A 15,792-nucleotide genomic window follows, 5' to 3' on the forward strand; every position below is an offset into this window, starting at 1 on the left:
TTTGATCCCAGGCTGTGTCACAGCCGGCCGTGACCGGGAGACCCATACAATTTGCCCAGCATCGTCCGGGTTAGGGGAGGGTTTRGCTGGCCGAGATTTTCTTGTTCCATCGCGTTCTAGCGACTCCTTTTGGCAGGCCAGGGGCCTGCAAGCTGACTTCGGTCGCTAGCTGGACTGTGTTTCCTCTGACACATTGTTGCGACTGGCTTCTGGGATAAGCGAGTAGTGTATCAAGAAGAAGTACAATAAAAAATACCTAAAAATACATGACTAGAGAGACTCAATGAATACAGCAAAGAGCTGCTGTTTTTCAAATCAAATGTTATTTGTCACGTGCCGAATACAACAAAAGTAGACGTTACAGTGAAATGCTTACTTACAAGCCCTTACCCAACAGTGCAGTTCAAAAAGAAGAAAATATTGACCAAGTAGACTAAAATAAAAAGTTATAATAAAAGTAACACAATAAGAATAACAATAATGAGGCTGTATACAGGGGCCACCGGTACCAATTTACAATGTAAATTGTCCGGTGGCGATTTTATGAATTGTTAAGCAGTCTTATGGTTTGGGGATAGAAGCTGTTGAGGATCCTTTTGGTCCTAGACTTGGCGCTCCGGTACTTCTTGCTGTTCGGTAGCAGAGAAAACAGTCTATAACTTGGGTGAATGGAGTCAATGACAATTTTATGGGCTTTCCTCTGACACTATTATATAGGTCCTGGATGGCAGGAAGCTTGGTTCGCACTACACTCTGTAGCGGCTTACGGTCAGATGCCCGCACAGTTGCCATACCAGGCGGTGATACCAACCGGTCTGGATGCTCTCGATGGTGCAGCTGTAGAACCTTTTGAGGATCTGGGGATCCATGCCAAATCTTTTCCGTCTCCTGAGCGGGAAAAGGTTTTGTTGTGCCCTCTTCACCACTGTCTTGGTATGTTTGGACCATGATAGTTTGTTTGGACCCGCTCCACTACAGCCCCGTCAATGTTAATGCGGGCCTGTACGGCCCGCCTGTTCCTGAAATCCACGATCAGCTCCTTTGTCTTGCTCACATTGAGGGAGAGGTTGTTGTCCTGGCACCACACTGCCAGTTCTCTGACCACCTCCCTATAGGCCGTCGCATCGTTGTCGGTGATCAGGCCTACCACTGTTGTGTCGTCAGAAAACGTAATGATGGTGTTGGAGTCGTGTTTGGCCACGCAGTCGTGTGTGAACAGAGAATACGGGATGGGGACTAAGCACACACCCTTGAGGGGCCCCAGTGTTAAGGATCAGCGTGGCAGACGTTTTGTTGCCTACTCTTACCATCTGGGAGCGGCCCGTCAGGAAGTCCAGGATCCAGTTGCAGAGGGAGGTGTTTAGTCCCAGGGTCCTTAGCTTAGTGATGAGCTTCGTGGGCACTATGGTGTTGAACGCTGAGCTGTAGTCAATGAACAGCATTCTCACATCAGTGTTCCTTTTGTCCAGGTGGGAAAGGGCAGTGTGGAGTGCGATTGAGATTGCGTCATCTGTGGATCTGTTGGGATGGTATGCGAATTGGAGTGGATCTACGGTGTCCGGGAGGATGCTGTTGATGTGAGCCATGACCAGCCTTTCAAAGCACTTCAGGACTACCGACGTGAGTGCCACGGGGCGGTAATAATTTTGGCAGGTTACCTTCGCTTCCTTGGGCACAAGGGACTATGGTGCTCTGCTTGAAACATGTAGGTATTACAGACTCGGTCAGGGAGAGGTTGTAAATGTCAGTGAAGACACTTGACATTTGGCCCGCGCATGCTTTGAGTACACGTCCTGGTAATCAGTCTGGCCCAGCGGCTTTGTGAATATCGGCTACCAAGAGCGTTATCACACAGTCATCCAGAATAGCTGGTGCTCTAGTGCATGCTTCATTGTTGCTTGCCTCGAAGCGAGCATACAAGGCATTTAGCTCATCTGGTAGGCTCACGTCACTGGGCATCTCACGTCTGAGTTTCCCTTTGTAGTAATAGTTTAGTAATAGTTTTCAAGCCCTGCCACATCCGACGAGTGTCAGGGCCGGTGTAGTAGGATTCAATCTTAATCCTGTAATGACACTTTGCCTGTTTGATGGTGCGTCTGAGGGCATAGCGCGATTTCTTATAAGCGTCCGGATTAGTCTCCCGCTCCTTGTAAGCGACAGCTCTAGCCTTTAGCTTGATGCGGATGTTGCCTGTAATCCATGGCTTCTGGTTTGGATATGTACGTACTGTCACTGTGGGGACGACGTCATCGATGCACTTATTGATGAAGCCGATGACTGAGGTAGTGTATTCCTCAATGCCATTTGATGAGTCCCAGAACATATTCCAGTCTGTGCTAGCAAAACAGTCCTGTAGTGTAGCATCCGTGTCATCTGACCACTTCCGTATTGAGCAAGTCACTGGTACTTCCTGCTTTAGTTTTTGCTTGTAAGCAGGAATCAGGAGGATAGAATTATTGTCAGATTTGCCAAATGGAGAGCTTTGTATGCGTCTCTGTGTGTGGAGTAAAGTTGGTCTAGAATTTTTTATCCCTCTGGTTACACGTGACATGCTGGTAGAAATGAGGTGAAACRGATTTAAGTTTGCCTGCATTGAAGTCCCCGGCCACTAGGAGCACCGCTTCTGGGTGAGCATTTTCTTCTTTGCTTTTGGCCTTATAGAGTTGTTTGAGAGCGGTCTTAGTGCCATCTTCGTTTTGTGGTGATAAATAGACGGCTACGAATAATACAGATGCGAACTCTCTTGGTAGATAGAGTACCTCATGATAAGCTGTAGACCGCACTACCTCAGGCGAGCAATACCTCGAGACGTCTTTAATATTAGACATCGCGCACCAGCTGTTATTGACAAATAGACACACACCCCCGCCCCTCGTCTTCCCAGACGTAGCTGCTCTGTCCTGCCAATGCACGGAAAACCCAGCCAGCTCTATATTATCCATGTCGTCGGTCAGCCACAACACGGTGAAACATAAGATATTTAATGTCCACTTGGTAAAAGATAGTCTTACCAGTTTCTTTCAGTCCGCAGTGAGTAATCACTTTTCTGATGTCCAGAAGTTATTTTTGGTCATAAGAGACGGTAGCAGCAACATTTTGTACACAATAAGTTWAAAAAAATWAAAAATAAAAAGGCRCGCAAAAAAAAATAAAAAATAGCACAATTGGTTGGGAGAATGTAGAACGTCAGCCATGTTATTCGGCGCCATCTTTACGAGTAAGTTCATGTTTAAGTTGTTATTTAGCACTGTCAACACTTTGTTCAACAGTTCTATAAGCCATAAAATGTGCGTTCTACCTACTTCCTCTCACGCTACAACCAGCACTGCAGCTGCAATGAATGAGTAAGTGTTTCGATCAGCTTGCGTTGTTATTATTTGTGGCGCGTGTCTTTTTTAATATCGAGGAATAGTTCACTTCCTCTGGTCATCGGAGTAGCAACATGAATTTGTGCGTGAGGCAGAAATAATGCAGTGCGACTTGAGTTTCGCCATCAGATGGAAAACTGTCCCTTCTTCTCAGCGAAGGGATGGTGAGTCGGGTGAGAGGCAGCCTCACCTCTGCTCCCTCGCTCCACTCAGACTGACCATCAGATGCAGACCGTCAGTCCAGTAAAATAAATAAGCAAATTATTATGGTCACTTAGCTGTGCCCCACAAGTAATACAACAAATTATCTATGACCAGTGTGGTCATATACCTAAAATTGTTTAAAATAATTTCAGAATGGTCTGAGACGAATAACATTGGCATGGCAATTCAAGCATAGACAATATGCAGTGATAATGTATTAGGCCTATAGCCTACTGCACAAACCTCATTGCTCCAGAACTGTTTTTAATTGGTTAATGTTGCATAGGCTTACGTTTTTTAAGTCATGTTTAAAAAAGAATCTGAGCGGTAGATCTCGGCWTACATTTTGACTCAGAAAGGGATCTTGACTCAGAAAAGGTTGGTGACCACTCATTTACACAATCAGGGCTGTGTATGTAAGTATTTTATTAACACGCCCACACAATCAGCCCGAGCATTTCAATGGCAGAAGGAGGCTCAGGGAAATAAATTATAAAAATATATTTGGAGTTATATTCATGAAATAAACACACATAGTGAACCGAGTGGCACAGCATTCTAAGGCACTTCATTGCAGTGCTAGAAGCATCACTACAGATCCGGGTTCGATCCCGGGCTGTATCACAACCGGCCGTGATCGGGAGTCCCATAGGGCGGCGCACAATTGGCCCAGTGTCGTCCGGGTTAGGGGAGAGTTTGTCCACAGTAGGCTGTCATTTGTAAATAAGAATTAGTTCTTAACTGACTTTCCTAGTTGGGTTAAAAAAATAAAATAAAATATACAGTACCAGTCAAAAGTTTGGACACCTACTCATTCGAGGGTTTTTCTTAACAAGGCAAAGGGTGGCTACTTTGAAGAATCTAACATTTTAAATATATTTTTCTTTGTTTTACACTTTTTTGGTTCCTACATGATTCCATATGCGAGTACTACAATGTAGAAAATAATAAAAATACAGAAAAACTCTGGAATGTNATTATCACATATTTTACACATGCATTTGTTTTGCAATTGTACATGAAGATGCAAATTCTATACCACGCCAGTGTCAATTTGCTCGAATGTTAAATGAATTATTAGTTATGTACTGTATAGTAAGACCACTTATTTACACACTTGTCATTCGTCAAGGATTAGGTGACTGTATCATCAACATTTAAGAAGTAATATTTTATTGATGAATAAGGTCTGTTTCCTTAATGGATACATACAGTATTTGATATAAAGTGTATGTTCCTTAGGCGATGTGTAAACTTGGTAAACTCAGTGGCTTCGCAAAGGCCAGTTGATTAAAGGCCCAGTGCAGTCAAAAACATGATTTCCCGTGTATGATATATATTTTCATATATATTGGAATAATACTGTGAAATTGTGAAAATGATGATAATACCTTTTTGTGTAATAGCAGTTTGAAAAGACTGCATTACATTTTTGGAAAACAGGAATGGAATTTTGGCCTGCTTGGTGACATCACCAGGCGGCTAATTAGTTAACAGACCAATAAGAAAATGAGTTATAAACCTCTCTGCCAATAACAGCTAGTTATTTCAGTTTCAATTCTTGCTTGAGAAATTGCTCTTTACTAAGAAGCAATTTTTGTTGAAGACATTCACAGTAAGGTACTTAATTGTTACCCAGAAATGATATGATATATTGAGATRAAAACGGTTGCATTGGACCTTTTCGACGCTGTCTTTTCCACAATGGGAACGATAGTTGATGAAAGCTGCCTGTCTCCCCCATAGGGCATCTTGGGCTCAGGCTTGGCTTTGAAGGTCCAGGAGCAGCACAGACAGAAGCACTTTGAGAAGCGTAGGCATCCAGCCGCTGGGCTTATTCAGGTGAGACTACAGTAATAGTAAGGGTGGAATGCCTCTCTCACATACAAAAATCCCCTTAATGGTAATGGCATACAATATCTGAATGAAACTCCATGAGAGAAAAGGGACATTTTTTATTATCAAGGGGTATATTTTACTGGCACAACCTAAATCCCTATAACTTTGATTAAGTAAAGAGATTACCACCCCTAAAACCACTGGATGACAGTATAGGTCAAACTGGGGCACATTCTGAGTGTGCACTTGTGGTTGCCTCCCTAGGCACATAAATGATTATCCTACCTGTGTGGTTAACACATCCTGCCACCTACCGGCCCTACTCTGTATGTCTATGTCAATCTGTGCTTGGAGTGAAAAGCAATTATCCAAAATAAGCCAGCAGTGTTATTAAAAACCTTAATGCAACATTCAGCGAAAGTTCAAACAAATTGTTATTCAAAAATCTCCRAATRACCTTTAAATTTCGTTCTCGGAGTGCTAAGAAAACGTTTAATAATAACAATAATAAAACTTTCACAACATTTAAAGAATGTTCTCAGAATGTTATTTAATCTCCTATATTTTCCGTTCTCAGACCTATACATTCGTTAATTAAATGTTCACAGAACCCACCTTCAACCTAAAAACAAATGTTCASAAAACTGTCTGGAWTKTTTKWTTTTTTWTACATTCTGAGAACAAAAGCTTTCAGTTTTCCTGAGGGTTTTGTTCACAGAACCAATCTGAAACCAAAAACACCTGTTTCCACAAATTCTAAGGCACCAAATGTGCTTGCTGGGAAGACTTGAGAAAACAGGATAGATCTGGCATATCGCATTGAAGGAAAATGACAGCGGATCAAGGACTGAACCCTGTGGGGCCTCTGACATTTATTCCCACTGCATAGGCATAGTGGTGGTATTATATAGACAAAAGTACTGACTAGTGATCTCCTTAAAGGTGCAGTCAAAAATGTGATTTTAATTATATTTCCACMCTACGAGGTCAAAAGAAAACTCTGAAATTGTGAAAATGATAAYGCTCTTTTTGTGTAAGAGCTGTTTGTAATTTAAAAAAAAATCTTATCTGATTATCCTGACCAATGGCCAGTCATCTTTTATTTGAAAACCCCTTCAAAAAGGAGGATGCATAAAGGCGTCCACATGCTTCCCATCTAAAACAGTACAGAACAGTTTGTGCATATATCATGACAACATTTTGTGACTTTTTTGTTCGTTTTGGTCTTCTGCAAAGTTTTTTTCGGCTGTTCGTGCAAACCMAAAAAATTCTTGAGGCAAGCCGAAGTTCAGAGCCAAAGTCTACGCCCCTTCGTCAGTCATTGGTCAACTATAGGGATTCTTCAATAAAATGACTAGTTTTCACGAAAACATTTTTACTTGAGAAATACTGCACCACACATCTTGGTTAGATGTAAAATTGCACGACTAACATCTCCTCGGGGAAATTGAATGACAGATTTCTTGAGTTATCTTAGATTAATTCGGACTACTTTGAAGTAGTGAATACTGGCTACAGCGTCTCAAGATGGACAAACACTACTATTGCTGCTTTTTCAAGTTTTTCAAGCCAAAGTCTTTTAAGGGAGTATGCAAGCACACTCGTTCGGTTGACCAGCCGAACCGAAACATGCTGAAGCCTTAAGCGGGGTAGGCTCGAGAGTCTAGACCAGTGGTCACCAACCGGTCGATCGTGATTTACTGGTCGATCTCCAAGGCATTCCTAGTCGATCATCAAACATTTATGTAAAAAAAAACAATGGTAAAGCCTTGCGTCCCTATTTAAAAAAAAAATTATGCTTTTGATAGTAGGTGCGCTTGATTCAGCAGCCCTAGCGCCGGGAAGGTAAAGTGTTCCCATTTTGAACCATTGAATGTGTCTAAAGGTAGAACTCCGCCTACCCGGCAGGCCCAGAGAGCAAAGCAAGTGCATCCATAGGCCTACCGCTGGCCAATCAGATAGCTCAGATCACCTTGTCGGCACAGTTTCCTCGAGCCGTAGACTGTTAAAAGAAGCCTCGAACACACAGCAAAGTTGATACTGTGAGATTTCAAAACTTTTAAAATCATAGATGGCCTCCTGAGAGGCGCAACGGTCTCAGGCATTGCATCGCAGTGCTTGAGGCGTCACTGCAGCCCGGGTTTGATCCCAGGCTGTGTCACAGCCGGCCGTGACCGGGAGACCCATACAATTTGCCCAGCATCGTCCGGGTTAGGGGAGGGTTTRGCTGGCCGAGATTTTCTTGTTCCATCGCGTTCTAGCGACTCCTTTTGGCAGGCCAGGGGCCTGCAAGCTGACTTCGGTCGCTAGCTGGACTGTGTTTCCTCTGACACATTGTTGCGACTGGCTTCTGGGATAAGCGAGTAGTGTATCAAGAAGAAGTACAATAAAAAATACCTAAAAATACATGACTAGAGAGACTCAATGAATACAGCAAAGAGCTGCTGTTTTTCAAATCAAATGTTATTTGTCACGTGCCGAATACAACAAAAGTAGACGTTACAGTGAAATGCTTACTTACAAGCCCTTACCCAACAGTGCAGTTCAAAAAGAAGAAAATATTGACCAAGTAGACTAAAATAAAAAGTTATAATAAAAGTAACACAATAAGAATAACAATAATGAGGCTGTATACAGGGGCCACCGGTACCAATTTACAATGTAAATTGTCCGGTGGCGATTTTATGAATTGTTAAGCAGTCTTATGGTTTGGGGATAGAAGCTGTTGAGGATCCTTTTGGTCCTAGACTTGGCGCTCCGGTACTTCTTGCTGTTCGGTAGCAGAGAAAACAGTCTATAACTTGGGTGAATGGAGTCAATGACAATTTTATGGGCTTTCCTCTGACACTATTATATAGGTCCTGGATGGCAGGAAGCTTGGTTCGCACTACACTCTGTAGCGGCTTACGGTCAGATGCCCGCACAGTTGCCATACCAGGCGGTGATACCAACCGGTCTGGATGCTCTCGATGGTGCAGCTGTAGAACCTTTTGAGGATCTGGGGATCCATGCCAAATCTTTTCCGTCTCCTGAGCGGGAAAAGGTTTTGTTGTGCCCTCTTCACCACTGTCTTGGTATGTTTGGACCATGATAGTTTGTTTGGACCCGCTCCACTACAGCCCCGTCAATGTTAATGCGGGCCTGTACGGCCCGCCTGTTCCTGAAATCCACGATCAGCTCCTTTGTCTTGCTCACATTGAGGGAGAGGTTGTTGTCCTGGCACCACACTGCCAGTTCTCTGACCACCTCCCTATAGGCCGTCGCATCGTTGTCGGTGATCAGGCCTACCACTGTTGTGTCGTCAGAAAACGTAATGATGGTGTTGGAGTCGTGTTTGGCCACGCAGTCGTGTGTGAACAGAGAATACGGGATGGGGACTAAGCACACACCCTTGAGGGGCCCCAGTGTTAAGGATCAGCGTGGCAGACGTTTTGTTGCCTACTCTTACCATCTGGGAGCGGCCCGTCAGGAAGTCCAGGATCCAGTTGCAGAGGGAGGTGTTTAGTCCCAGGGTCCTTAGCTTAGTGATGAGCTTCGTGGGCACTATGGTGTTGAACGCTGAGCTGTAGTCAATGAACAGCATTCTCACATCAGTGTTCCTTTTGTCCAGGTGGGAAAGGGCAGTGTGGAGTGCGATTGAGATTGCGTCATCTGTGGATCTGTTGGGATGGTATGCGAATTGGAGTGGATCTACGGTGTCCGGGAGGATGCTGTTGATGTGAGCCATGACCAGCCTTTCAAAGCACTTCAGGACTACCGACGTGAGTGCCACGGGGCGGTAATAATTTTGGCAGGTTACCTTCGCTTCCTTGGGCACAAGGGACTATGGTGCTCTGCTTGAAACATGTAGGTATTACAGACTCGGTCAGGGAGAGGTTGTAAATGTCAGTGAAGACACTTGACATTTGGCCCGCGCATGCTTTGAGTACACGTCCTGGTAATCAGTCTGGCCCAGCGGCTTTGTGAATATCGGCTACCAAGAGCGTTATCACACAGTCATCCAGAATAGCTGGTGCTCTAGTGCATGCTTCATTGTTGCTTGCCTCGAAGCGAGCATACAAGGCATTTAGCTCATCTGGTAGGCTCACGTCACTGGGCATCTCACGTCTGAGTTTCCCTTTGTAGTAATAGTTTAGTAATAGTTTTCAAGCCCTGCCACATCCGACGAGTGTCAGGGCCGGTGTAGTAGGATTCAATCTTAATCCTGTAATGACACTTTGCCTGTTTGATGGTGCGTCTGAGGGCATAGCGCGATTTCTTATAAGCGTCCGGATTAGTCTCCCGCTCCTTGTAAGCGACAGCTCTAGCCTTTAGCTTGATGCGGATGTTGCCTGTAATCCATGGCTTCTGGTTTGGATATGTACGTACTGTCACTGTGGGGACGACGTCATCGATGCACTTATTGATGAAGCCGATGACTGAGGTAGTGTATTCCTCAATGCCATTTGATGAGTCCCAGAACATATTCCAGTCTGTGCTAGCAAAACAGTCCTGTAGTGTAGCATCCGTGTCATCTGACCACTTCCGTATTGAGCAAGTCACTGGTACTTCCTGCTTTAGTTTTTGCTTGTAAGCAGGAATCAGGAGGATAGAATTATTGTCAGATTTGCCAAATGGAGAGCTTTGTATGCGTCTCTGTGTGTGGAGTAAAGTTGGTCTAGAATTTTTTATCCCTCTGGTTACACGTGACATGCTGGTAGAAATGAGGTGAAACGGATTTAAGTTTGCCTGCATTGAAGTCCCCGGCCACTAGGAGCACCGCTTCTGGGTGAGCATTTTCTTCTTTGCTTTTGGCCTTATAGAGTTGTTTGAGAGCGGTCTTAGTGCCATCTTCGTTTTGTGGTGATAAATAGACGGCTACGAATAATACAGATGCGAACTCTCTTGGTAGATAGAGTACCTCATGATAAGCTGTAGACCGCACTACCTCAGGCGAGCAATACCTCGAGACGTCTTTAATATTAGACATCGCGCACCAGCTGTTATTGACAAATAGACACACACCCCCGCCCCTCGTCTTCCCAGACGTAGCTGCTCTGTCCTGCCAATGCACGGAAAACCCAGCCAGCTCTATATTATCCATGTCGTCGGTCAGCCACAACACGGTGAAACATAAGATATTTAATGTCCACTTGGTAAAAGATAGTCTTACCAGTTTCTTTCAGTCCGCAGTGAGTAATCACTTTTCTGATGTCCAGAAGTTATTTTTGGTCATAAGAGACGGTAGCAGCAACATTTTGTACACAATAAGTTWAAAAAAATWAAAAATAAAAAGGCRCGCAAAAAAAAATAAAAAATAGCACAATTGGTTGGGAGAATGTAGAACGTCAGCCATGTTATTCGGCGCCATCTTTACGAGTAAGTTCATGTTTAAGTTGTTATTTAGCACTGTCAACACTTTGTTCAACAGTTCTATAAGCCATAAAATGTGCGTTCTACCTACTTCCTCTCACGCTACAACCAGCACTGCAGCTGCAATGAATGAGTAAGTGTTTCGATCAGCTTGCGTTGTTATTATTTGTGGCGCGTGTCTTTTTTAATATCGAGGAATAGTTCACTTCCTCTGGTCATCGGAGTAGCAACATGAATTTGTGCGTGAGGCAGAAATAATGCAGTGCGACTTGAGTTTCGCCATCAGATGGAAAACTGTCCCTTCTTCTCAGCGAAGGGATGGTGAGTCGGGTGAGAGGCAGCCTCACCTCTGCTCCCTCGCTCCACTCAGACTGACCATCAGATGCAGACCGTCAGTCCAGTAAAATAAATAAGCAAATTATTATGGTCACTTAGCTGTGCCCCACAAGTAATACAACAAATTATCTATGACCAGTGTGGTCATATACCTAAAATTGTTTAAAATAATTTCAGAATGGTCTGAGACGAATAACATTGGCATGGCAATTCAAGCATAGACAATATGCAGTGATAATGTATTAGGCCTATAGCCTACTGCACAAACCTCATTGCTCCAGAACTGTTTTTAATTGGTTAATGTTGCATAGGCTTACGTTTTTTAAGTCATGTTTAAAAAAGAATCTGAGCGGTAGATCTCGGCWTACATTTTGACTCAGAAAGGGATCTTGACTCAGAAAAGGTTGGTGACCACTCATTTACACAATCAGGGCTGTGTATGTAAGTATTTTATTAACACGCCCACACAATCAGCCCGAGCATTTCAATGGCAGAAGGAGGCTCAGGGAAATAAATTATAAAAATATATTTGGAGTTATATTCATGAAATAAACACACATAGTGAACCGAGTGGCACAGCATTCTAAGGCACTTCATTGCAGTGCTAGAAGCATCACTACAGATCCGGGTTCGATCCCGGGCTGTATCACAACCGGCCGTGATCGGGAGTCCCATAGGGCGGCGCACAATTGGCCCAGTGTCGTCCGGGTTAGGGGAGAGTTTGTCCACAGTAGGCTGTCATTTGTAAATAAGAATTAGTTCTTAACTGACTTTCCTAGTTGGGTTAAAAAAATAAAATAAAATATACAGTACCAGTCAAAAGTTTGGACACCTACTCATTCGAGGGTTTTTCTTAACAAGGCAAAGGGTGGCTACTTTGAAGAATCTAACATTTTAAATATATTTTTCTTTGTTTTACACTTTTTTGGTTCCTACATGATTCCATATGCGAGTACTACAATGTAGAAAATAATAAAAATACAGAAAAACTCTGGAATGTGTAGGTGTGTGTCAACTTTTGACTGGTACTGTATATTAGACATACAGTGATGATTTAAAAATAAATAAAAAAAATTGGCAACTGGTACACACACAAACATGGAAAAAACTGTAAGGTGACTTTCCTTAAAAAATGTGTATTGTTTTCTTTCGTGTGCAGTCTGCCTGGCGATACTATGCCACCAATCCAATCAGAGAGGACCTTATTTCCACATGGAGATTCTACGAAACGGTCATCTCATTACCCTGTTTCAGGCAAGTACCTGCGTACATTTCTGATACATATGTAGGATCTTAATTTGAGCCAGTTTGCTACAGCAGGAAAATAATCCTGCAGCAACAGTACATTTGCATTTTTATGTGAATTTTTGTAGGGGTTGATATATTTAGAAAATCAAGTCTGGCATTTCAAAGTGGAAATTACAAACAAACCTTTTTAAGCCTCAAATACACGACAAGTTTTACATTTCCTGCATACAGGAAMGTTCTCCTGTAACAGGGTGATCAAATTAAGATCCTACATATGTATGTGAAACTCTCAACCATTTTTTCTATGGCAGGCTACAATGTGTTTTTGTTTGATCAAGTGTTGCATTCATGTTGTCAATCCAACATGTACAGTGCGAGTTTCTTAATGATTTATCAATTAATTTGTGCATTTGTATACTCACCATATGATTTGTTCAACTTTATTTGTTTTGTTTTTTAGTTTGCATGATTTACATTACCCTGAGTTGGAGACATTGGTTTCCATGGAAAACTGGATTCCTGCAACCAAACAGGATAACAATCTGTGAGGTAACACAGATGTCATTTGGTCCTTTTTTAACTGTCTGTCTGTCTGTCTATTTCCTCACTGATTTTGTTTTCTTGGTCAAAATATACATTAAGTGAAATGTGTTATAGGACTTAAATAATATTGTCATTAGAAATAACAGTTGTCATAATAGCTAGTTGATGACGGAATAAGCACCTAATCTCGTGTTTACTGCCTCATAGAGCTTTAACAGCGTTATTAATATAGTTTTATTGCTAAGACTCTACCTTAGCTTCCTCTTGTAACGTGATCCTACATGATCTGAAATGTAAACATAGTGTCTAAATATTKTCATACAGTTTTACTTATTTATCTATAGGCCTAGTCCTGTTTTTCACTGGTATTCTCTGGTACGGGACGAAGATAGAGATTGAGATGTTGGAGGTTGTGCAAAACTACTGTCCTTAGTGTCCATGTCATGTTATATTGAGTGGTGGCATGCATTTTAAGTTCTTAAAACTGCGTTCATTTACTGTATTTTCTTTCTGTGTCCAAAGGAAGGATAATTTGGAGGGCATAGCAAGGTAGGTCACCAATGACTGATCTCTTCTACTGATAGATCATGTATAGTCACGAACATGGAAAGTCACTAGTATAACAATCTCTCATGGCATTTTCATTAGCTCATAAGACTAACGAGGGTCCCAGAATACCCCTTCTTCAAATAACTTCCTCGATTAATTCACAACTCATATGAATCTGCCAACTAAGTAGTGGCTAATGGCCATTATAAATATGTGTTCTATGACTTTCTCTCACACACGTCTTCTTCTTTAACTTCTCTAGGGTAGGGGGCAGCATTTGGAATTTTGGATGAAAAGCATGCCCAAATTAAACTGCCTGCATCTCGGGCCCAGAAGATATGATACAGTGAGGGAAAAAAGTATTTGATCCCCTGCTGATTTTGTACGTTTGCCCACTGACAAAGAAATGATCAGTCTGTAATTTTAATGGTAGGTTTATTTGAACAGTGAGAGACAGAATATCAACAAAAATATCCAGAAAAACGCATGTCAAAAATGTTATAAATTGATTTGCATTTTAATGAGGGAAATAAGTATTTGACCCCCTCTGCAAAACATGACTTAGTACGTGGTGGCAAAACCCTTGTTGGCAATCACAGAGGTCAGATGTTTCTTGTAGTTGGCCACCAGGTTTGCACACATCTCAGGAGGGATTTTGTCCCACTCCTCTTTGCAGATCTTCTTCAAGTCATTAAGGTTTCGAGGCTGACATTTGGCAACTCGAACCTTCAGCTCCCTCCACAGATTTTCTATGGGATTAAGGTCTGGAGACTGGCTAGGCCACTCCAGGACCTTAATGTGCTTTTTCTTGAGCCACTCCTTTGTTGCCTTGGCCGTGTGTTTTGGGTCATTGTCGTGCTGGAATACCCATCCACGACACATTTTCAATACCCTGGCTGAGGGAAGGAGGTTTTCACCCAAGATTTGACGGTACATGGCCCTGTCCATCGTCCCTTTGATGCGGTGAAGTTGTCCTGTCCCCTTAGCAGAAAAACACCCCCAAAGCATAATGTTTCCACCTCCATGTTTGACGGTGAGGATGGTTTCTTGGGGTCATAGGCAGCATTCCTCCTCCTSCAAACACGGCAAGTTGAGTTGATGCCAAAGAACTCCATTTTGGTCTCATCTGACCACAACACGTTCACCCAGTTGTCCTCTGAATCATTCAGATGTTCATTGGCAAACTTCAGACGGGCATGTATATGTGCTTTCTTGAGCAGGGGGACCTGGCGGACGCTGCAGGATTTCAGTCCTTCACGGCGTAGTGTGTTACCAATTGTTTTCTTGGTGACTATGGTCCCAGCTGCCTTGAGATCATTGACAAGATCCTCCTGTGTAGTTCTGGGCTGATTCCTCACCGTTCTCATGATCATTGCAACTCCACGAGGTGAGATCTTGCATGGAGTCCCAGGCCGAGGGAGTTTGACAGTTATTTTGTGTTTCTTCCATTTGCGAATACTGTTGTCACCTTCTCACCAAGCTGCTTGGCAATGGTCTTGTAGCCCATTCCAGCCTTGTGTAGATCTACAATCTTGTCCCTGACATCCTTGGAGAGCTCTTTGGTCTTGGCCATGGTGGAGAGTTTAGAATCTGATTGATTGATTGCTTCTGTGGACAGGTGTCTTTTATACAGGTAACAAACTGAGATTAGGAGCACTCCCTTTAACAGTGTGCTCCTAATCTCAGCTCGTTACCTGTATGAAAGACACCTGGGAGCCAGAAATCTTTCTGATTGAGAGGGGGTCAAATACTTATTTCCCTCATTAAAATGCAAATCAATTTATAACATTTTTGACATGTGTTTTTCTGGATATTTTTGTGGTTATTCTGTCTCTCACTGTTCAAATAAATCTACCATTAAAAGTATAGACTGATCAATTCTTTGTCAGTGGGTAAACGTACAAAATCAGCAGGGGATCAAATACTTTTTTCCCTCACTGTATGCATATGATATGCATGTAGATTTGGATAGAAAACACTCTAAAGTTTCCAAAACTGTTAAAATAGTGTCTGTGAGTATAACAGAACTGATTTGGCAGGCGAAAACCTTTTGGTTTTGTAGTTTTCTATTCAATGTCATTACAGTATCCATTGACTTAGGACTCAAATTGCAGTTCCTATGCCTTCCACTAGATGTCAACAGTCTTTAGAAATTGTTTCAGGCTTGTATTCTGAAAAATGAGGAAGTAAGAGCAGTCTGAATGAGTGGACCCTAAAGTGTCACATAGCTTTTTCATGCGCGAGACCGAGAGAGTGCCTTTCTTGTTTACAAAACCTACAAAAAAAATGACTTCCTGTGAATGGATTTTTCTCAGGTTTTCGCCTGCCAAATCAGTTCTGTTATACTCACAGA

The 15,792-nt window shown here is 42.7% G+C and overlaps 1 protein-coding gene across 1 annotated transcript in view; it reads left to right on the forward strand.

Annotated features, from left to right (window-relative positions):
• kcnq3 (potassium voltage-gated channel, KQT-like subfamily, member 3) overlaps window positions 1–15,792 on the forward strand; it is a 122,762-nt gene that overhangs the window by 86,295 nt on the left and 20,675 nt on the right. Inside the window, exons 9-10 of the mRNA XM_023978031.2 lie at window positions 12,259–12,357; window positions 13,417–13,439. Coding sequence (XP_023833799.1) covers window positions 12,259–12,357; window positions 13,417–13,439 — 122 coding nt within the window. The remainder of the gene's footprint in view (window positions 1–12,258; window positions 12,358–13,416; window positions 13,440–15,792) is intronic.

Source organism: Salvelinus sp. IW2-2015, linkage group LG32 (genome assembly GCF_002910315.2).
Source record: "Salvelinus sp. IW2-2015 linkage group LG32, ASM291031v2, whole genome shotgun sequence".
Classification (NCBI taxonomy): domain Eukaryota; kingdom Metazoa; phylum Chordata; class Actinopteri; order Salmoniformes; family Salmonidae; genus Salvelinus; species Salvelinus sp. IW2-2015.